Source organism: Chelonoidis abingdonii, chromosome 8 (assembly GCF_003597395.2).
Source record: "Chelonoidis abingdonii isolate Lonesome George chromosome 8, CheloAbing_2.0, whole genome shotgun sequence".
NCBI lineage: Eukaryota > Metazoa > Chordata > Testudines > Testudinidae > Chelonoidis > Chelonoidis abingdonii.
In genome coordinates, this window is record NC_133776.1 from 86,942,970 (window position 1) to 86,967,539 (window position 24,570).

At 42.3% G+C, this 24,570-nt stretch overlaps 1 protein-coding gene across 2 annotated transcripts in view; it reads left to right on the forward strand.

Moving 5' to 3' along the window:
- Nucleotides 1–24,570, forward strand: part of DCX (doublecortin) — a 95,569-nt gene that overhangs the window by 2,527 nt on the left and 68,472 nt on the right. For both annotated transcript variants that reach the window (XM_032766978.2, XM_032766980.2), the window contains exon 3: nt 13,532–13,872. In XM_032766978.2, the coding sequence (XP_032622869.1) occupies nt 13,532–13,872 (341 nt within the window). The remainder of the gene's footprint in view (nt 1–13,531; nt 13,873–24,570) is intronic.

A 24,570-nucleotide genomic window follows, 5' to 3' on the forward strand; every position in this document is an offset into this window, starting at 1 on the left:
ATGTGTGCAGTGTGTCTGTGCAGTGGCAATATGTGAGCTGTGTGTCTATGTGTTGTGGAGGCATGTCTGCGAAGTGTCTGTAGGGGCTTGTGGGTGCAGTGGGGGGATGTGCACAGTGTGTCTGTGCACTAGGGCAGTGTGTGCACTGTCCAGAGGGGTGCGTCTGTACATTGGAGGGAGATGTGGAGTGTGTCTGTGCAGTGACGACATGTGAGCAATGTGTCTGTAGGGGTGTGTCTGTCTGTCGGGGGGACATGTATAGTGTCTGTGAGGGCCTGTCTTTGCGTTGGGGGGGATGTGCGCAGTGTCTGTAGGGGCGTGTCTGTGTGTTGGGGGGGATATGCGCAGTGTGTGTAGGGGCGTGGCTGCGCATTGGGGGGATGTGAGCAGTGTCTGTAGGGATGTGGCTGTGCATTGAGTGGGTGTGCGCGCATTGGCGAGGGTGTGCGTAGTGTCTGTAGGAGCCTGTCTGCGTGTTGGGGGGGATGTGCCCAATATCTGTAGGGGCGTGACTGCGTGTTGGCATAGATGTGTGCAGTGTCTGTAGGGGCCTGTCTGTGCGGTGGGGGGGATATGCGCAGTGTCAATAGGGGCCTATCTGCATGTTGAGGGATGTGCGCAGTGTCAGTAGGGGCCTATCTGCATGTTGGGGGGATGTGTGCAGTGTCTGTAGGGGCCTGTCTGTGCAGTGTGGGGGATGTGTGCAGTGTCTGTGGGGGCGTGGCTGTGCATTGTGTGGGTGTGCGCGCGTTGGTGGGGGTGTGCACAGTGTCTGTAGTGGCGTGTCTGTGTGTTGGGGGGATGTGCGCAGTGTCTGTAGGGGTGTCTGTGTGGTGGGGGGGATGTGTGCAGTGTCCGTGGGGGCGTGGCTGTGCATTGGGTGGGTGTGTGCGCGTTGGTGGGGATGTGCGCAGTGTCTGTGGGGGCGTGTCGGTGTGTTGGGGGGATGTGCACAGTCTCTGTAGGGTCCTGTCTGCGTGTTGGGGGGATGTGCACAGTGGCTGTTGGGGTGTGTCTGTGCATTGCAGGGATGTGCGCCGTGTCTGTAGGGGCATGTTTGTGCAGTGGGGGAATGTGCACCGTGTCTGTAGGGTTGTGTCTGCGCATTGCGGGGATGTGTGCTGTGTCTGTAGGGGCGTGTCTGTGCAGTGGGAGGGATGTGTGCAGTGTCTGTGGGTTGGCGTGTGTGTGGACAGCATTTGTGTAGTATTTGTATCTGTGCAAGAATGTGTGCATTTACACTAACAGCTATTTTAGGGGTTTTTTGGTAGGCATTGGTGTCTGTTTGTGTGTAGGTTATCTAAGGAATTGTTGAATTGCAGACTATTCCAAACTGTTTCTATAACTGAGATTCAGCGTGAAATCTGGTCAGCTCAGAACTTGGGCAGGTTGTTCAGTTTGCTCTCAGTAAACCAGAGTTATTTTGGCCCCCTGAGTTACCTCTGACCCAATGGGCTGCCATCTTTAATGATGTCACACTCTGGAGACAAAGCCGCCTGAAGTCAAGACAGGAAATAATATCATTACATGGTCAGAGCTTCATTTCATTCCCAGGAGCAATGCCATGGTGGGGAAGACGGGGTGTCTGCAGTTGGCATAGTTGTGTATAATGAATGAAGAGGACGCCCACAGTAATTCTTGTGCTCTCTTCTCAATTAGAAATTTAGACACTTGTTTTTTTCTTAGCTTCAATTCGGTGAATTCAGATATTTTGATATTGTTAAGAAGCATGTTGGTGGCATTTTCATTCAAACAGACCTTCTGGCTCATTTGATGAGACTATAGGAAAGTCATGAGGCCCCTTCCTTTTATTAGGAAACAGCAGGTTTGAATGAATAAGACACTGGCCTGCACATTAGGGGGAGGTTGGTTCTGTGCTGAGCTTTGCCTTGAGGAAGGATCTATCCCCCCGCTCCCCCTGCACCTGAATTTTCTCACCTGTAGAATGGCGATATGGATAGCTTGTTTGCCTTTGTAATGCACTTTGTGTTCTATGGATGAAAACATGTTAGAATAAGTAATATTCTAAGTAGTATTGCTTTGGGAGCTTCACTAGCAAAGATACAGAGATGATAGAATACTACAACTTTACTACTACAATTAGATTAAGAACAGATTTCAAACATGGAAGTGTAAGGATTTGTTTAAACTAATGATTATGTCATATATTTAGTGTCAGTCTTTAAATATCTCCAAAATAGTCTCCAGAGGGATTTGCCAGCCACATTTTTCTAGATTTCACTGTTTAATGTAACTCTTCCATTTTCAGTAATAGCTTCGGAAAAAGGAAACATCATATTTCCTGTTCCATTGGTTTATCTCTTACGTGTCCTGTTTTTGCAGTGGAGTAGAAGCAAATAGCCCTGCCTTTTTATTTTTTTAAATCATTTTGCACCGGCTTCACTGTGCTGCAAGCAGGAATGTTACCCAGCTCCTGGAAAAGTGTTTGTTTAACTGATTAGGTTACAGCAGGGGGTGCTGACACTTTGCCTTTGGTGTGTCACACCAAAATGGCAATAAAAAAGATTTAGCCGCTGATGTGAATTTGAAAAACAAGTACTTATTTAAAATGTGGTTGGCAGAGTCGCACTACGAAACCTCAGCCAATGTACACATGTGTCTGAATGGAATGAAAACAAAGAAATCCCCATTCCAATGAATAAAAATGTAAAGTTAATAGCCTAATTACCAACTACTCCATGATAACAACGTTCCCATAGCACTATGGCGAGCCTGCTTGCAGAACACCAAACGAAAGAGAAAGAGACATGAATGGGTTATAATTTATATTACAGCAGCTGTAGTTGCACGGCAACTGGACTATAATTTTTCATTGCAGTTAACTTCTTGCTTATAAGATTGTATGCTAGCACGTGCAGGAAAAAAACCCAAAATGTCAGTAAAGGGATAAAAATTATTTCAATCATATAATTAACCTTTTATACTAATGGTAACTACATGTATCAAAAAGAATAATAGAGTGTAATGAAAGCATAATTACAGTCATTGTTTTATAAAGCATAACCTTCAATACAGCAACTAGAACCTGAAAAAGGGAGTTATCAAAGAGAGATTGATCTTCACAGACTTTGCTTTTGTCATAAACACTGAATAACTGAAATTAGTATTAAGTGTTACAATCTGCACTTTTTATTATAACATCTATATCATGGAAGGCTGTTCTGTATACAGGGGGTATCGGGGTACTGTAAATACGTTCTTTCTAGATGCAGGGTCACATTAAGCAATGCTGAACTAACCAAAGTCTGGCAGGAATCCTAGTCTTATGTCATCTGATGAACAGAAAGAAGGTTGGACATATTAGCCTCAAGTGGAACTTGGAAGCAGTTGTAGTGTTGAGTCCCACTAAATGTTTCTTCCAAGTAGAGTAGGCAAGTTATGATACTCCTGTTAAAATACCCCCTCAATGATATTAGCAACTGCATCAAATTATTGGCTCATGTTCAGTTTGTGATTCACTATAACCCCCAGATCCATTTCTGCAGTACTATTGCCTACCTATTTATTCTCCATTTTCTATTTGTGCATTTGATTTTTCTTTCCTAAGTGTGGTACTTCACTTGTCTTTCTTGAATTTCACCATGTAGATTTCAGACCATTTCTCCAATTTGTTAGGGTCATTTTGAATTCGAATCCTGTCCTCCATAGTGCTTACAACGTTTTCCAGCTTGGGTGTCATCTACAAATTTTAACAAGCTTACTCTCCATTCCAAGTCATTAATGAAAATGTTGAACAGTACTGGACCCAGACAGACCCCTGAGGACTCCCCTAGATACATCCTCCAAGTCTGAAAGCAAACCATTGATAACTATTCTTTGAGTGAGGTCTTGCAACGAATTATGCACCCACCTTAGAGTAGTATCCTCTAAATCAGCGGTTATCCACTGGGGGTATGCATATCCCTGGATGGTACTCAGAGTTCTTCCCGGGGGCACACCAACTCATTTAGATATTTGCCTAGTTTTACAGCAGGCTACAGAAAAAAGCACTAGTGAAGTCAGTACAAACTAAAATCTCATACAATGACTTGTTTATAGTGCTTTATATACTCGACACTGAAATGTAAGTACAATATTTATATTCCAATTGATTTGTTTTATAATTATATGATAGGGATGAGAAAGCAAGTGTTCAGTAATAGTGTTCTGTGACACATTTGTATTTTTATGTCTGATTTTGTAAGCAAGTAGTTTTTAAGTGAGGTGAAACTTGGGGGTACACAGAACAAATCAGACTCCTGAAAGGGATGCAGTAGTCCAGAAAGGTTGAGAGTCACTGCCCTAACCACATTTCCTTAATTTGCTTATGAGAATTTAATGTAGGACTCTGTCAAAAACCTTACTAAAATAAAGATATATCACATCTATTACTTCCTCCTCTATCCACTAGTCCAGTAACTCTGTCAAAGAAGGAAATTAAATTGGTCTGACATGATTTGTTTTTGACAAATCTGTGCTGGCTATTACTTACCTATTATCCCTTAGGTGCTTACATATTGATCGCTTAATAATTTGTTCCAGATGTTGAAGTTAGGCTGATTTGTTAATAATTTCCTGAGTCCCCTTTTTACAGATAGGTGCTGTGTTTGCCCTTCTCCAGTAAACTGGGACCTCACCTGTCCTCCCTGAGTTCTTGAAGATAATCACTAACAGTTCCAAAATTGCTTCAGTTAGTTCCTTAGGTACCATAAGGGTGAATTTAGTCAGTCCTGCCAACTTTAATACATCTAAGTTTTCTAAATATTCTTTCACCAATTCTTTCTCTATTATGGCTTGTTTTTCTTCCCCCTTGTTGTTAATATTAATTGCGTTAAGCATCTGTCATAATTAACCTTTTTAGTGAAGACAAGCAAAATAGGCATTAGACATGTCAACCTTCTTGATATAATCAGTTATTAATAGGGCCCTACCACATTCACGGCCATGAAAAATGCATCTTGGACTGTAAAATCTGGTCTCCCCCCCCAAATCTGGTCTTGTATGCTTTTACCCTATACAGATTTCAAGGGAGCAATGAGGGTTTCTCCAGTTGGGAATCCTGATCCAAAAGAGAGTTGCAGGGGGGTTGCAAGGTTATTTTAAGGGATCGCAGTATTGCCGCTCTTACTTCTGCATTGCCTTCAGAGCTGGGCAGCTGGAGAGTGGCAGCTGCTGACTGATGGCCCAGCTCTGCAGGCAGCAGCACAGAAGTAAGGGTTGCAATACCATACCATGCCATCCTCACTTCTTTACTGCTGCTGACAGCGGCTCTGCCTTCAGAGCTGGGCTTTCAGCCAACAGCCGCTGATCTGCAGCTGCCCAGCTCTGAAGACAGCACCACCGCCAGAAGAAGTGCAGAAGTAAGATAGCAGTACTACAACCCCCCACTACAATAACCAACTCCCTTTTGGGTTAGGCCCCCTACAATTACACCACCAGAACATTTCAGATTTAAATAGCTGAAATCATTACATTTATTATTTTTTAAATCCGGTGACCGTGAAATTGACCAAAATGGACTGTGAATTTGGTAGGGCCCTAGTTATTAGCTCTCCTTCCCCAAGAAATAGAGGACTGACACTTTCTCTTGCTCCTAATGCATTTATAGAGCTTCGTTTGCCTCCAGATTTCTTACCATACCAAACCCAAGCTCTTCAGCTTCACCTGGAATGTCTGCCATAATCTTTCTCCAATATGGGCTCATTTTCTACCTCTCCCCATGTTCTTCCTTGCCCCTAAACCTCCTTCTGTCTCCTTTCCCACTTTTAGCTTTGTGCCTTTTATCATACTGCCGCTTCTCCCGAGATGGTCTAATCCCCTTTGTGCTGATGCTGTATATTAAAGCAGTGCCTTGAGGCACCAACCACATTGGACATTCCACTGTGCTTGGCACTGTACAAATACATGGGAAGACACAGTTCCCTCCCAAAGAGTTTACACTCTAGATAGACAGTGGGTGGGGAAAAAGGGAATATTCTGATCCCTTATTATACAGGTGGGGAACTGAGGTGCAGAGAGATTCAGAGACATGCCTGGGGTTACCCAGGAAGTCTGTGGCAGAGCTGGGGACTGAATCCAAATCTCCTGAATTCCTATCCAGTGCCTTCATTTTTTGCTGAGCCTTCCTTCCCTTGGAAAGTGGTCTGTCCTCGTCTGGTTCATGGTTTGGGTTAGGCTGCATTGTTTGATGGTAGATAGTTCACCTACCCTAGTAGGTAGACCTAGGCTTCATGGCGCTACTGGTCAGAAGCTGGTTTCATTGGTATAAAACATCCCTGGGTGACTTTGGCTCGGGTTTGAGATGAAGTTGAATATGTGCACCAGCTGAAAACTTAGCACAAGTTAAACATGATGAGAACTGGGGAGATGGTAAATGCAGATTGTAGGTTGGCTAGGATTTAAGGAGAACAACTTTTAAGAGATATTAAGTATGTTCCTGCTGCAAAACTTTCCTTCTCTTTTGGGCTTAGCACACTTTCAGTGCTGCCCGGTGTTAGGTATATAATCTTTGAATGCCTATGTTCTAGTCAAATGCACTAGTACGTAACGCCTAACATCCAAAGAGTTAATGTTAGTGGTCCATATCACAGAACAACAATTCGAAACCAGGCATGCACCAGCATAAACATTTTAAGAGGCTGAATAGGATTTCTGCTGGTCTGATCTGGTTTCAATACATTGACATTCTTGGGGTATATAGCTGATTTTAGGAAATATATCCAAACCATTTCAGTCCATAATGTCCTGGGAAGATTCCTTACTAATGCCTGACCAGGACTTTGAAGTGATCAGAGGAGAGACTCCCTTCCAGAGAATCTGTGCTATGTTTTACAAAGAGCCTAGCGCATACTAGAACAGAGGGTGCGTTAGTAGGTGCGTTGAAATGCCCGTGTGGTGTGTGTGCAATTTACTTAGTGCAGTAAACTTCAGTATTAAACTAACTGAAGGAGGTTCTGGAACCTTTCGAACTAGTGTACATGGCTGGTGCCCTGGAAAAAAATTACCCTAGCATGGGTACTTACATCCTAATAACTAAAATTACTGCTGCATTTCAACTGAATTGTTTTTCACTGTTGCTGATGCAAAATGACAACAGAGTCCTATCCCAAAGTTGACATGGTGAGTGCCCTCTGGATATAAAGCACCTTGGGGTCTTGTGGTATGAAAGGCAGTATGGGAACATACTATTTATCTTTTATATAATTGCCTTATTTTACAAGCAAGATCAATAAGCACCTCTTACTCCTAAACTAAAAGACTCTTGTGGGAGAATCTAGAAAAAAAATTCACCCTGAAATTCCATTTTTAAAATGGTGCCTTTTGCAAGTAAATTCTAAGGAACTGGAGAAATCTTCAGGACAACAGAAAACCCCACCTTGTTCCTCAGATGGCACGAAACCCAGGTGGTAGAATCTGAATGGCCAATCCAGCATAATACAGAGGCACTCCAGCAAGGGGCTGAGTCCAATTCCCATTGAAGTCATAAATCCCCAAGAAATGTGAAAGTCAAATGCATTATAAAATGGATGACCCGTGGGAGCCAAATCTACAACCAGAAGAGCTGGCCTCAGCCCACGAGAGACTATTTATTGGAATAATCCTTGGCAGCTAAATTTTCAAAATGGCCTCAATCCAGCTTCTTCACTTATGCATGAAAATTGTACAGCAGAATGTATTGGACTCACAAAACTAGCTGGTGCAAATTGAGAAGCTATTTTTTGAAAAGGTGACCTTCCGTCATCATTAGCTGTTGTCAAAGGGAGATTGCCAAGCTATGTTAAGGCTTAACTGATAGCCTCTACAGTTTAAAGCTCACCCCTCAAGCCTAGTGTTCCCTTAAAAAAAAACGTTTAGCTACAATGGAAGCTGTGCTTAATTTAAAGCCATAGTGGACTAATTAAATTCGATAGACGGCAGAGTTTCTAATGAAAATACAGTAATTATGACTTAGGGTTGACTTTGAAACTTTAAACCAAATCATTGTCTCTGCCATGACAAAAGGCGTATATCCTTGGACCAGCTGTGTGCCATGATAGATGTAATGCAACACTGTAGCTATTTGGCATCACGTTGAGCGTGTCCACTCCTGCAGCACCTTGGCATCATGACCCAGGTAGCCCATGCTGGCACTAGCCTGGTGCCATGATAGAGAGAAGGCAATCCTGTGTCATTTTGGCGCTATGGATTGAACATACATTCTGCAGTGATCTGGTGCCTTGAAAGCAAAAGCCTTATTTAATAGCACATTTTTCTTTAAAAAGAAAAACAAGTAAAAATGCGCAAATGAGATTTTTCTTTGAGACGAGGAGGTTGCAGAGGTCAATGTGACAATTGTGTTTGGGGCTGTGGGGCTGCCATTTGGAATTCAGTGTGTGAATACAACAAAATGGCTGCTCATTGTATCTTAATGGATGTGAGCTCCAGCTGCATTACTGAACATGCGTTCAGTTCCTGAATGATAACAGACCCCATCCTGCAAAGACATAGGCACATAAGTATTCATAATGAATTCAATATGACTTAAACTTTAACACGTGTATGAGCCTTGGCAGGAGTGAGGCCAGGGGGCGGGAGGAAGTGCTCTGCTTTTTGTGTTTGACTCTCAGTACTGTTCTGTGCTCCTCTCCCTTATACCATTTGATAAACTGTGAGTTCCCTCCACCAAACCACAAAGTGGTTATTGCAGTTATATTTCTTTGTGTCTAGGGAAGTCCTATACCAAGGATTCTCAAACTTCATTGCATCGCGACTCCCTTCTGACAACAAAAATTACTGCATGATCCCTGGAGGGATCGTGCAGCCTGAGCCCACTTGAGCTCCGTGGCCCTGTGTGTGTGTGTGGGGGGGGCAAAGCCCCACTGCCCTGTACGCGGGGGGTGGGGGTGGTGGGGGGCAAAACTGAATCCCAAGAGTTTCAGCCGCAGGCAGAGTGCCTGTAACCAGAGCCCCACCACTTAGGGCTGAAACCCTCAGGCTTCGGCCCTGGGTAGTGGGGCTCAGGCTTCAGCTTTGGCCCCGGATCGCAGTAAGTCTGAGGCTGCCCTGGGAACCCCATTAAAATGGAGTTGTGACCCACTTTGGGGTCCTGACCCACAGTTTGAGAACTGGTGTCCTATACCTTGACTTCTCATTAGCTACTTAATAAATGTGTGGATGGAGAAATATCCATTGCCCATGAAAGAAGACCTCATTTGGTCTCTCCTGGACAACCCTTTGATTCTCAAGGTATTACCTCTTCATGCTTGGTGTGTTCTTAGGTTCCCTGAGATGCCTGCCCATTCCTTCTACTGTCCTGTCACACAAGTCATTTGTTGTTGCTTTTTTGTTGTTCTGTACCAAATAATGAATCCACAGTAATAGAACTCTATTTTAGCAGATTTGATAGATTGCTGCAAAAATGCCTCCACATGGAACATGACAAAAGAGAAAGAAGAGTTTAAAAAGGAATTCCCCTGTGAGGAACTTAATAATAATAATTGGCAACTCGGAGGCCATAAAATGTGAGAGATTGGGACATACATAAAATGAATTCAAGATTTAATATAACGAACAAAGAGACCCCCTTCCACATTGCAGTTAAATTTGTGGCTCCAGAAAGAGAGGGGATGATTTTTAAAAATAGACCTACTCCTGCACCTCAGTCATTCTCTGCAACACTTCTGCTTCTATTCTGAATAGTGGTTTGTCCTGAGAGCAAGCTGCCAATCAAAGAAAATTGCTGGCTGGCTTTGTGATGTGAACAAAAATATTCACTAGGGGCTAGGTTGAAAATACAAAACTTACTGTGTTTTCCACATGTGACCATCAGCATAATTTGAAAGGCCAGTGTCTGAAACTACTAGACTATCTAGCCCCACAACATCCCCGCATTAAAGTCTAGTAACGGAATATTACCTTCACTCCTCCAGAGTGTTATAAATATACTAGACAACTACATAGCATAGTGAGACATTTCAAATATTTCTCCTGGAGCAAATGTAACAGTTACATTCCAGCAAACAGAACAGTAAGCACTGATTTATTTATTTTTTAAATATGGAACTTACTCATGAAAACATGTTCTCTTTAAAGGCTTGTGTATTTATAGGACACAGTGCAAGCATAGATTTTGCTTTTCTGTATCCTCTTTTATTCAAGCACCCCAATAGCATTATGTAAACATTAATGATTTAAGCCTAGCATGGTAGATATTACTATCCCTGTTTCACAGATATGGAAACTGAGGCAAAAGATCAATTAAGTGACTTGCTGAAGGTCACACAGGAGCCCTGTGGCAAAAATAGGAATAGAACCCAGATCTTCTGATTTTTCAGGCCTGTGATTAAATACAAGATCATCCTTCCTCGGTCTAGAATGTAAATATTATATTTCAGGGATGGGCAATGTTAAGATAGTAGAGGAACCACAAAACCACTAAACTCTTTGGCAGGCCAGGGAGTGTGATGCATGTGGGGAGTGGGAGGGGTCAAGTCCTGTTCCCAGGGGGTGTGACTGGAAGTGGAAGGAGTTGGGTCCTGGCCCTGGGAAGATGATGCAGGGGGAGAATCAGGTACTGTACCTGGGATGGGGTGATGCAAAGGGGGATTGCATGGAGGGAGTCAGGTCTGTAGGATGATGTAACTCACACATGGGGGAGGGGGTTGGAGAGCCTGTCCCCCACTTACCCTGTAGTGGTGACTCACGTATGGGGCTGGGTCCAGCTCCCTGCTGTAGCCCACTGGCTCTTATCCCAGTATCTCGTGGTGCCCATGTTCAGGCTGATGATGCCTTGCCGCATTCCTGGCTGCGGTGCTGCTGTATTGCCTGCCCTGAGCCGGGTTATGGCAGGCCAGATACAAGGATTTAGCAGTCTAGATGCAGCCTCTGAGCTGCCTGTTCCCATCCCTGTTATATGTCTGTTGTTTGACTAGTGGAAGGCTCAGGGTTCTAACGGGGGTTGTCTCTCACCGTGTAAGTCAGATGGCACTTGTAGTGCTTCAGCTACAGAACCAGCCATGTAGCTAGATAAAGGCAGGACCCCCTGAACACCAGCTGCTCCTGAGCTGAAACAGATAGATAAACTGCAGCTTATCGTTTATTAATCAGAAAAACCTAGGATTAGGTGCTGGTGAAAAATGATCAATATCTCCAGTGGGAATTCTTCATAATAGCAAAGCATTTTGTAATGTCTTTATACTTCTGCTAGGTCTAATGGAAGAAATATAAGGTATTATGAAGCCTCAACTATAAAGAAAATGTCTGTGATTGAGGGATCCTGGTGACAGCATAAATGCATTGCACACAGGTCCATGTGGCTTGTGTATGCCTTCAGAACACCATAATGGAACTGCAGCCATAATGTAAATCCCTGGAGTACAATGCTTGATCAAACGCATAGTTTAAAAAAATCAAATAATCATCCTAAATCTTGTGTCTTTCTTTCCCTGTGTCTCACTCTATGCTGGGGTGTTTTGTCATTACTTCCCATCTCTTGTTCACATATGATTCTGGTCTTCTCCTTCCTCCCAGCTTGACCCTTTGCATAACATTATTGTTATTGTGTGTTAAATACTGCATTATGAATGTGCACCGTGCTTTGCAGGCAATTTGAGTACAAGGTCCCTGCTCCCATGGAGCTAAGTATCTAAAAGAATTTTAAGACCTTTACATCGAAAAGGAACAGAGTAAGATTTATATTATGTAGCTTTTCTATCACTTTCTTATCGTGCCATCACACACTGAGCAGTGATAAGAACGTAAACACTAAACACACATTTGTTCTAAGCCTATTAGAGGCTTCCATGTATTATAAAGCTATTAGTGTTCTTGCCATATGTTATATGAAGGAAGCTTCTCTGTACCTGTGTCAGGAATGTAATGTAGGTAGAGAAGGACAAATGTAAGGACACTATGGGCCTGATTCTTTGCTGTCTTCCACCTTGTGTAATTGTGGCTGCTGCATTCAGTTTGCAGAGGTGAGGTGTAAAACGCTACCCCTGGTGAAAGTGAATGGAGAATTTTGATTTGGTACCACTTTGCACAGGTGTAAATGTTGACACAAAGTTTCAAGCAATGGAGAATCAGGCCCAGTGTCTTTTCAGAAAGGAAAGGTATCACGATGAATATTTGTGTACATCCTGTCTCTGTAGCTCTTCATAGATGCTATGCAAGAAAACCCAACCAGTCCACTGACAGGGAGAATGGTTCCTTAAAGGATAGTCTACCCAGTCCAAACTAAATTAAAGTCAAAATGTTCTGATAGGTTTGAAATAGAAACATAGCAAAATTTCACCCAAATTCTGCAAGATTATCTTAACAAAACCCCACAGATCTAGAAGTTCCTCTGGACTTGTGGATAGTTCACTGAATTTCTATGAAATTCATATTAAACAGAGAAAGACTTGTTACATTATCTTATCTTTTACTTTATCCACCGCAGAATTGTTTCCTGCAATGGGTTCTCAAGTGCTTTCTACAGCCTCATCTGATATGACTCAGGCAACTGAGCTTCTGCCACTCCCACGGGGGACTGTTTTACAGTCTGTGCCCCAGTAATAAATTCCACAAATCCCTAGAATCCTGCAGATTTCCACCAAAATAAAATGTTACAAATCCCCCAGTGCTCAGATAGCTTGGAGATGAGCATGATGTAAAACTCTGGATAGGTAGGATTCCATATATTTGATTGCAAATGAAAAGTTTGAACCAAATTTTTGAAATGCTTATTTTTTTTGTTCAACATTATGTGGATTAAACTCAAATGTAACCTTCTAACATTTCATCTATGGCTGCTAAGCGTGCTCTTGGATTTGTGTTGTACAGAAAATGTGCAATATTTAAGTGAGCTATAGCATTAGGTGTAGCATTTAAAAACAATTATGTCCAGGTCTTATTTCTTCTGTTGAATCAATGAAGTACAATAAAGCCCATGTGCAACGCTTGCTAGTTTCATCAGCATAATGTTCCTCGAATTTGCTTGAACTAGAGATTCTTCAGAACCAGATTGTCACCATTTTTCAGACATGATGCAACACGCACCTTTTTGATCAATGTTGGTATCTCTTGGCAATCGGGCCCAGATTCACATCGGTATTTAAGTGCCTACAGGTGCAGATAGATACCTAATGGGATTCATAGAAGTGACTTCTCGAGGTTTTCAATGGCAGACAGGTGCCCGAATCCCTTGGGCACCTAGGGGGATTCATAAAAGTGTCTATAAGCATCTTTTAGTACCTAAATACCTTTGTGAATTTGGCCCTTGGTCACTGGGTTGTAATCCATTAGTTTCTGTTTATTTTAAGGGGTGGTTTATTGACCAATGTATGTGTTTTGGGGAAATACTACTTGCTTTTTCCTTGATACTATAGTAACAAGCACCTAAGAAATGTAGGTAATAATCAAAACTGGTTGAACAATTTTTATGAAAATGACATAAACTTCATAAACTTTCATAAACTTGAATTGTGCAATGTTCTCCCCATTTTCCAACCAGTGTTAATAACAACGTGTTGGTTCCCTAAATAATTGCCTCTGTATTTATTATTTTCAAAAGGGGAAAGCTATGTCTGTTCATCTGACAACTTTTTCAAGAAGGTGGAGTATACCAAGAATGTCAATCCCAACTGGTCCGTCAATGTGAAGACTTCGGCCAACCTGAAAGCACCTCAGTCTCTGGCCAGCAGCAACAGTGCCCAGGCAAGGGAGAACAAGGATTTTGTGCGTCCCAAGCTGGTGACCATCATCCGCAGTGGGGTGAAGCCCCGAAAGGCTGTTCGCGTGCTCCTGAACAAGAAGACTGCACATTCATTTGAGCAAGTTCTCACTGATATCACTGAAGCTATAAAACTGGAGACGGGTGTGGTCAAAAAGTTGTATACCCTGGATGGGAAACAGGTAAGGGATTTGCACATTTCTTTTTCTTTTCCCTCCCTTCTCCTCTATTTCGCTCATATATTATAGCAATGCTGAATAAGTGAACAATTACTGAAGCCTAAAATTAACCTGAGACAGTCATCACCATCTGTTCTTCTGGAAATCAGACTTCTCATGCCAGTGGTTATGTTCCTAAATTGTCACTGGTATTAATATCAGGCAAAGAATGCAGCCAACAGTCTGAATGAAACAGATGTACTACCCCACTGTCTGAGCACCAGAGAGCTGCGTATATTCTCCAAAAGTTTTCCAAAATATATAAATAATGTGAGCAATTTGTACTGTAGGTTTGTTTATTTGTTAGGTAACCATAGCAGCAGCTCTCAAGGACTCCCTACAAGTATTAGAACAAATGTGGTGTTTTCCTATTTTGTTCTCAGATGAGCACTAGTCAGCGTTAATTAATTGGTGAGCACACACTCATCTGGCCAACTCTGTACTAGTAGGAAAATGTATGGGACATGTGATACCTTCATGGGTAAAAGTATAAATAGTTAATATACAGTAGGGGCTCTGGGTCAGAATTTTGTGGGTCATTGTAAGCAGAACATTTTGACTTAGCTCTACATGTTCTTATTACACAAGTACATTTTTAAAGTACCCTTCATTTGCTGTGTTGTGGCTAACAGACCGTTGAATAAGGTATTTCTGCTGCTGCTGCTGCTGCTGCTATGGAATCCCCTAAAGGAATGTGTGCTATAGAGCTTGGGGTGCTGGGACAGATAGATACTTCATCTAGGAAAGCTCTTTGGTTAAAGTCACAGATGCCAGTGGCTCTTGGAATTGGGGTAACCTGTTTATTTTTGCCTCTGTCTCTATTTTCTCACTTTTCTGAGGGGGAAGTACAGCCTCCACTGATACTGTATTGGACACTTTTTATTGTGGGGATTGATATTGGAGATTTAAAATGACTAAGTCCATTACCCATCTTCTGCAGAAGGTGTTGGTTTACATATTGGTTCTTGAAACAAAAGCAAGAAGGTAGATAATCTACGTGAGCAATGCATACATTTTAATGAACAGAAAGGTCAGCTTTTCAGGCAAAGAATGTTATGTTTGTCAGTAATGTATGTTAGCCCATATCTGTTCCTTGGGTTTAGAATGTAGAGTATCATACTGAATATCAGTCCAGATTAACTGCTTTGTCTCAATTTCGGTGTGTAATTCATTATTTATTATTGCTTCAAAATGAAAACTTTTCGTTGGTCAGTCAAAACTTTTCTTTAGATTTGGGTCAGCCAAGCATTTGCCACTCATGAGACATGACGGTGTATACTTTGGTAATGTGCCCTCCAATCACCATGCCCATAGACCCAACAGTGTATTGTCAAATAAACTGGGATAGCTAGTGATCTAGATGAATGCGTAGAAGTGAGGGAAGGGGAGAGATGGGAGGAATGGAGGAAGGAGGAGGAGTGCCATCTGACCCATTAACCACAAGCCAGAGCGGTACCTTTTTTTTTTTTTTTTGGTATGTAAAACACATCAATATTGTGCATCTTTTCTTCATAGTCACATGATAAATGAAGGGGTTTGAAATCTATGGGACCTGCAAACTCTTATTCATGGAGTATTCCTTACTCACACGAGTAGAGCCATTGAGTTCAATACAACCAGGCCTCTGGGTCAGAGTTTTAGGTTGGACACTGTCACTTGCCTCAGTTGTCCTAAGTAATGTGCTCACTCCCACCAGAATCTTTGAAAGTGCTTCTGGCTGTTGTGTTAGCCAAGTCCTGCTGCTCATTGGGGCCCTCTACAGGAATTTATGCTGTATAATCTGCAGCGCTGAAGCCCCTGCTGTACATTGAACTATTGATGTGAGTAAGGGTTTGTAGGATTAGGCCTGATGTCATTTATCTTTCCCTAGCACATGGCAATGTCCTTGACTGTCAAAATATACACATGCTCTTGAATTCAGTAAAAAGTGGCCTTAAATTCTTAGTGTCAGAATATGATAACTTTTCTCACAGTGAATGGTACCCTTATCCACCATTGACTTCAACTGGACTACTGGTGGAGTAAAGTTCTTCTCAATGTGACTAAAAGTATCACAATCTGGCCCTGAAAATTTACTCAGTCGTTGCCCTGGAAAGCTCTCAATGACTTCAGTGAGAGTTTGACTGACTGACTTAAGGATTTCTCTATATGTACTCTCCACCATTCCCCCGGAACACATATTTTACTAGCTGCCTGAGAAAAGATGACTCTCTCTCTCACATACCAGTTCCATTGTATATGAAGGGACATGTGGTGAAGTATTTTTGAAGAAATAAACAGAAAAATGAGATCATTTGCAATCTGACAATGATAATGTAATATCTAATAGTTGGTTGTTACATTATTTATCAACAGAGCTCTACACCAGGGACAAATGTGGCCCAGTATGTTTTGGTTTCATTTAAAGATTTCTTCAGTGTTTGTGTTTTAAACAGTGTTAAACTGTATTTGAAGTTTTCCCAGCTAAATTTGTTCCCCATGTTGCTAAAAAGAACCAAAATTTTCTGCTGTGGATGCAGTTGTTGCTGGTATGAACCACTCTCTCATAGTCCACCATCAATTCTGACCTTCCCACAAGCTATCAGAAAGAAGTCTTTGAAGGCATAATTCTGACAAACTGTGGTTTATTTTCTGAAAAAAGAGATTCATGCAAAAACCCAAGCTGCTCAAAGCTGAAATGTTGACAAGATTCTTGACAGTCTCACTATTTAAGTGCCATCACAGCAGTATTACTTCCACTGTCGCGAAATAATATAATTTACAAAGGCAAAGTACAAAGGGAAATCATCTTTATTGAGTCCATATGCTTCAGTTAATGAGGTGAAATAATTGTTTATTTTGTGTATAGGCATTTCTATGACACTCATCAGCAGTCATCAGAGTGCTTTAGAAATGTAGGCATTAGTGGTGAAGGGAGTGACATACAAATAATTCCATTTCTACACACCGCAAAGCTACTACAGATGAGATGATAAACTGTAAATTTGGAGCAGGATGCTGTGTATATGAATAAACATAATATGCATAGAGTTTAAACCCAGAATGGACCACTAGGTAATCTAGTCTGACCTCCTGGGTATCACAGGTCACCAGCCAGCATCTGCACACTAAATCCAACAAGGGAAATGAGACCTTCAGGAGACTAGACTACTATGTAACATAGGCAGAGTAGGAGGGGAGGAGGAGCACCAGTGCTCAAGAATATCAATGGAACTAATTTTTTTTCTTTTGTTAAAAAAATAGAATAGAGTTGTGTTGTTGCTCTGCGTATCTTGCATTTTCTATGAAGGAATATTTCAGTTTTTCTTGAAACTTAAATAAACACCTTGTGTTTGTTAAGAAGCTTATTTATTTTTAACTCAGTCTTGCATGTATTTCTAATGCTCCATTTAACTGTATTCATGCAGTGTCTCTGCTAGGAGCACATTTTCACCTCTTGACAGAAACCCCATAACTCGAAAAGAAAGGAACTTCAAAGAACTTACTGTACATGAGCCAACACAGTGAGAATCAAAGCAATAGGCGTTTACCTTCTACACTCTCACAGCCATGTAATAAATGATAGTGTGTTAGACCCCTCTTAAAGATAATGGGGCGAACTCAGCTCTGTTACTTGAGTGCAGCAACTCCTACTGCCTCTGTAACTGAGAGTGGAACTTGGTCTAATCCAAAGAGTATATTGCAAATTGGTTGCCCTGGCAAATTATTATTCGTATTATTTTTATTACAGTAGCATCCACAGGGCCCTAATCAGGACTGGGTCCCAGTAGGGGCCAGGCACTATTTGAATACACTGGAAGAGACAATTCCTGCCATGAGTAGTTCATAATCTAATTTAGAAGAAAACAAAATAGGAACTGTAGTGGGGTTGTAATTTTAAACATCCTGATGATCAGAATATTTGAATGCAGTACAACATGAACCAGATTTTGCAACTCTCACCCACACTGATTGTCCCATTGGTAACTAAACCTTTTTTCTCTGACTGCCATACCTTTTCTCTGTCTTACATACCTAAAATTTTTGCTATTGCTGGAGCAGAGGTTATTCTCTTCTCCAGTTGTTGGTCTAACAATGATAGTCCATGGCCTCCACCCTCTACTTCCCACTAGACTAGACATGGGATGCAGATTATATGTGTAAACCAACATATATTTTCTGAATCCTGTATTCTCTTCATACATAAAAATGAATACCTTCTGTACACGCTAAGCCTCTCCGTGGCATGTTCACTTCTGTATTCTAGTCCAGTCTTCTGTAGCTATGCTCTAGAAGATCCAGATTCACAAAGGGAATGAGGTGTTGCAATGCCTAACTTTTAGGTGCCTAGAAAATCATTGGCCCTACAATGCAATCCACAAAGCCAGAGTTAAGCTCAACAGGAGATACCGAGGGAGTCCCATTGCAGAATATCTCACATTTCAGTGGTTAAGAACCTTCTCTTGAGAGGTGGGAGACTACTCGTCAAAGCCTTTCTCCCTTTCAGGTAGAGGGGGGAATTGAACCTGGGTCTTCTACATCCCAGGTGAGTGCTCTAACCATTGGTCTAAAACTTATAATGGGGGCACTGCCCTGAGATTTTGAATGAGACCTGATTAGTAGGTGGCCTCTGGCCATGCCTACTGGATCGGGGCCCGAGAATGAGGTAGGTGGAGGAGTGCCTCTCTTCCCCCAGTCTGTGGATTGCTCTGGGTTTTAGGTGAAGATAGGTGTCCAGACTCTTTGTGTGCATGTCCTGAGGCAGAAACATAGACTCCTAGGGAACGTTTACCCTGAACACTTAGGCTCTGAGTGAGTTTAGGTACCTACAGCGTCAGGTGGTAGCCGAGTGACAAGGTTTCAGTGCCTAAGTACCTTTGTGGATCTGGGCCTAATTGTCTATCACTATTAACTGTTTACTATCTATTAACAGAACAGCAAAGACTTCCGCTGATGGTTAACTAAATGATCTCTTTTGAGAACTTGGTGGTGTTGAGATCCCAGTCAAGATGGGGATCCAGTTGTGCTAGGCACTGTACAAACACAAACTGAAGTAGGGATAACGACTAGAGCGTGAATTACTCAAGGAAAAGAGATACACCCTATCCTCCATGAGCCTGCAACCAAATCTATCTTGAACTGCTGGGCATATGGACCTTATGTAACATCATGCTTGATGCTAAGGGTCCTAAGATCATGTCAGTTTTCCTATTTAAAACCCTCTAAAACAGAGAGGGTGATACTAATGTCCTTCTCTGTTCGTTCTGGAAACATATTTGTTCCTTACTGAGATAGATGCAAATCTTATTGCCACTGAATTGTAACTATCTTAGTCATTTTTTAAAAAATATAAAATTGCAAAAAAGCCACCTTGAAATATACATCCATTTTTCTAACTTAGAAAATACTTCTATTTATGGACATTTTGGAAGCAGTTGGTCTAAAGTGTGACCTTGTTGCTATCGGTTTATTTGAAAGGGGAAATTAATTTAAAGTGAATGCAAATTGGATTTTGAAAAACAGGTGAATGTGCACACATGGTTATCAAAACCTTCCGAAGCATAATTTTAGCAGTGTGACTGAGTGCTTGTTTGCAGCAGCTGGATTGGCATAAGAGGTCAGAGCCTTTCCAAACCTCCAGGTCTTTGATGCATTGTCTGAAGGACAATGAATACAATAAACTGTACTAGGTCCACAGAAATAATTATGCAGCCAGTCTGCCTGCAGGGCACCAGGGGAGAGCAGGATTTGAGTATCCTTCATTGCTCTCCCCTGCCCTCACCATCTGCTGTTTATATGGCATTCAATCTGTAGGCTGGGGACTGCAGCTCAGCTTCCACTTTTGCCTGTCTGCAGACTTGATTAGCTTTAAAGTCCAGGGTTTCATATGAGTTGCCTAGCCTGGCTGACCATTTCTGGTGGGAGAGTTGATGGTGGCAAGGGATGTTCTCCTTATTAGGACTGGGTGTGTACGAAGGAGCAACTGGTTAGGAAGATATTATGATCTTTTTCTTTTCTTTTCTTTTTTTTTGGTGAATGAGAGTAAATGATCAATATTGGCCTAACTGTGCTCCCCATTTCTTTTAAGGGAGATTTACCACTGGCTTTGGTAGAGAGAGGGCTGCTAAACTAATGCTGCAAAACTAATGTTTTGGAAAATCCTACCCTTAATTTTACCTACCCATTCTTCTTGAAAGGAACATACATCACCACTGTTAATGTGTGTCTTCTCTTAACAAGGGTGTGAGTCTCAGCTACCTCTTTGCATTATCTGAGTTTTATTCATTTTTGACAGCTACAACATCACATACATGAAGCCTGGAGATAAAATTACATCCTTTTCATTCTTCCACAACATCCAGTATTTCTAGGAGACCATGAGGCACAGGCCACGTCTACACTACGGGATAATATCGAATTAGCTAAAATCGGTTTTATAAAACTGATATTATAAATTCGATTTCATGCGGCCACACTAGGCACAGTAATTCGGCGTTGTGCTTCCATTGGTCGAGGCTAACGTCGATTTTCTGAAGCGTTTGCATTGTGGCGTGCTTCTCCTAGCTATCCCATAGTTCCTGCAGTTCTCCCCCGCCCCTTGGCAATTCTGGTTATTGAACTTATTGTCGCGGGTAGTCTGGGTAAATGTGTCATCATTCCTTCCTCCGGGAAAACAATCAGCTGACAATCCTTCGCGCCATTTTTCCTGGATTGCCCTGGCACTGCCATTAGCACGGAACCATTTGGGCCTTGTTAGCTTTTTTTTTTTCCGGCACCGTATGTGTACTGGATGCCACGGACAGGAGGCGATACTCCAGTGCTACACAGCAGCATTCACTTGCTTTTGCATGATAGCAAGATGGTACCGGTCGTTCTGTACCGTCTACTGCTGGAGAAAACTGGCAGTGAGATGACGGTTATCCTTCCCGCGTCGTACTGTGCCGCCGCTATCATGAGTGCCCTGAGCTGAAATCGGCGCGTGGGGCGCAACCGCAAAAGCCAAATTGGGATGACTCCTTGTGGACGGAGTCAATCCCTCCCTTATGGTTTCATAAAAAATAGAGTCAGTCCTGCCTAGATAAGGGGCAAGTGTATGAGATACCAGGTATCAGAGCACAGCTGCTACGCGTTTTCAGTATTCAAAGGGGGTCCCCCTGCAACAACCCCACCCGTTGTTCCCTCCTCCCCAAACCTTCCTGGGCTACCTGGCAGGTTTCCCCCCCCCATTTGTGTCATGAAGTTATAAAGAATGCAGGAATAAGAAAACAAGACTTGTAGTGAGATAAAATGAGGGAGGCAGCCTTCCCGGGCTATGGACAGTCCACGGTGCACTTTTCTTTGCACAGGAAAGGGGGGCTGATGAGCTCAGCCCCAGTTGCTATGATTGAAGACGGTTACCCAGCCGTTCTTGTACCATCTACTGGAGTAACTGGGAGTCATTCCATTTTTACCCAGCGCCCTCGGCCAGCCTCACCTGAGGCCAGCCGGAGCACTCACGGGCTGATGGCGACGACCAGATATCAGTCATAATTGCACCGTTTACACCGGGGAGGGGAGGAGAGCGGATACTGCCTCTTCACTCTGCAGCATCGCGCTCTCTACCAGCAGCCCATTCAGTACACATAGGGTTGACAATTGAAAGAAGTCAAGAAGGATTCTTTCGCCTTTCTTTACTGGGGTGGGTGGGGAAACTGAGGAGATATCCCTGAACCCGCCAGACACTGTGTGAACCTACAGATACTTGGGAGCTTCAGCCCCAAGAATGCAAATTACTTTTCAAAGACTGCTGTGGACGTGGGTAGCTGGAAGTCCTCAGTACCCCCTCCATCCATGAGTGTCCATTTGAGTCTCTGGTTTCCCGTTACGCTGTCACGTAGCGCTGGTATTCCTGGAGATTTTTTTCAGCTTATGGGCATTTCGTGTTCTGTAACGGAAGCTCTTGATACAACAGATTTGTCTCCCCATACGCGATCAGATCTATATTCTCCTGTACGGTCGTGCTGTGAGCTCTTTTTGGATTTGAGACTTGCATCGCCACCCGTGCGATCAGAGCTCCGCCAGGGCAAACAGGAAGTGTAATTTCAAAGTGTCGCGGGGCTTTTCCTTTACCTGCCCGCTGCATCCGAGTTCAGATTGCTGTCCAGAGGCGGTCAGTGGTGCACTGTGGGAACCGCGCCGGAGGCCAATAACGTCGATTTCCGTCCACACTAACTGTAATCCGATATGTTAATATTGAATTTAGCGCTACTCCTCTCGTCAGGGTGGAGTACAGAAATCGATTTAAAGAGCCCTTTATATCGCTATAAAGGGCATTGTAGTGTGGACGGGTACAGCGTTAAATCGAGTTAACGCTCTTTAAATCGATTTAAACGCGTAGTGTAGACCAGGCCACATTAACAACTGAGATGGCAGCTAATCTGGGGTGTGGTTTTTCAACTCTTCAGGAATCTTAAATGTAGGAGATGAAATAGTGCAGGGACAAATATATATTCCAAACTAGGAAGTCTGAAGGCTTTCTTGAAATCTTCAGCCTGAGCAGCCTGCTGTCATATAGTTGAGCTCTCGAAAGGCAGTAAGAGGTCTGAAATAACTAAACTTCTCTCCACTGAATTTACACATATCAGGAACCTTATCAACTGCTGGCAGACTGCAGGATTACATGTAAATTAAGCGTATCAAAGACTTGAATTTGATAGCCAAAATTAGGAACCAAGAATATTATTCTTGCATACTTGAAAGCCCTTCATAGTGGATTAGAAACAAGAGCCTACATCTTTTAATACTGGCTGAAAGTGGAGACATCTCTTCTGCTGCTACTGAATTTTAATACTATGTATTACTTTCCGAATGAGTAGCACTGTGGATTTTCTACTTTTTTGACAACTGCAGTGATTGGGGTTTACAATTGACATGTATATTTCAGGATCAACATGGAAACCATAGGGATGACTGATTATGCCTGAATTTGTGTAAGATTTAGGAAAATGTTGTTTTTAACTCAGAAGTGATTGAAATCTTCTAAAGTTTGGCACATTTTGCTATTTAAAATGGAAAACCAGTTTTTTAAAAGCCGTTTTCTCCTTTTCTTGAATTTTTATCCACCTGGTGTTACTTATACGCGTCACATTGGATATGACTTGGTAACTAATCATATATAACCACCTACACATGGGACTTCTTCTCCAGAATTCTTTTCTTTCTGGAAAGCAGATGCTAAGAAAAATCTCAGCAGTTTCTGCTGTTAAAGATCTGGGCTCCTTCCAGTTGCCAGTGTCAAGTGTTTAATCCGACTCAAAAGAAGCAATGAAAACTGAGTTGCAGTAGAACAAAGTGAAATTATACTAAGGATCTGCTAATATTAATACTGGAGATATACAGAATCTTTTATCTGGACTAAGCAATAATAGACATCTGACCCCAGAATGTTCTTGATTTTTCAAAAACCTGAAAAGAGGAAAAGTTGCTATAGCAAAGGTTTTATATTTGATATAAGGGAGGTGGTTTATTCCAGAGATCAAAGCAGCAGACAAGGACTTAAGACTCCTGGGATCAACTCCAGAGTCAGCCTATGACTCAATGTGTGACCTTGAGTAAGGCAATTAAATAAAAAATTTCAAACTTAGGTGCCTAATGTTAGGCACTTAATTCTATTTCTAAGCACCTACATAAGCTGAAATCAGCCTGCTTATTTGTGTGTCTAATTTTATGCACCTACATTGGAAAATTTGGTTTTTAGCTTCTCATTGGCTCAATTCACCCACTGGTAATGTGGATATAATCTGTATGTATAGTACTGGAATGTGAGACTGTGTGACTTCAGTATTTATGTTTGTTTGCACCATTCCTCAATGGATTTTAAAGCAGAGTATTAGGTCTAGGAAAGCTTCATAACATCATCTATTTACCTTTCTATCTTCCCCTCCAAAAGTCACCTATGGAATAGCTGATTTGAATAACCACGAGTGTTTTTGAGAGTGGCCCTCAGTGGGATCCACTGATGGTAAACTCTTCTTGTATCCTGTACGGTATTTAGGCCACAAGACAAAGCTGAGATTGATTCAGTTCCCACCTTATCCTCTTCACATGTGCTTCCTTTCCATAAGTCATGCTTTCACTTTTTTTGTAGCCTGGCAGCTGCAAAGGCTGGTTGCTAGGTGACAGCCTCCACAGCACAAAGAGCTCTCAGCTGGGGAGGTCAGGTCTGTCAGTTCCAAACAGCTGTGCAGAATTATTATTTGTCTTTCTCTTGTTTCTGCTAATCACAGGGAGCCAAATCAAAGTCAACTTTTAATAGAAATGAGAACGCCAGCGGATACTATTTCTGGCTTCTTAAACAACACCTCTCTCTTCCTGAGCCTTGGAAATGATTGTGTGGGGCAGCCGTGGCATGTTTGGCTAGGTAGAGAGCTGCAGGGATAAAATGAAAAGGGCTGATTCCTATTTTTGTGTCTTATCTGTTCTCTGGTCAGGTTTTCTAAACATTCCATCATTTTTGTTGCTCTCCTAAGGATTCTTTCCAATTTGTCCACATCTCTCTCAAAGTGTGGCACCCAAAAGTGGACAGAGTACTCCAGCTGAGGCCTCACCAGGGCAAAGTAGAGTGGAACAATTACCGTCCATTTCTCACATATGACACTCCTGTTCATACACCCCAGAATATTAGCTTTTTTAACAACTGCATCT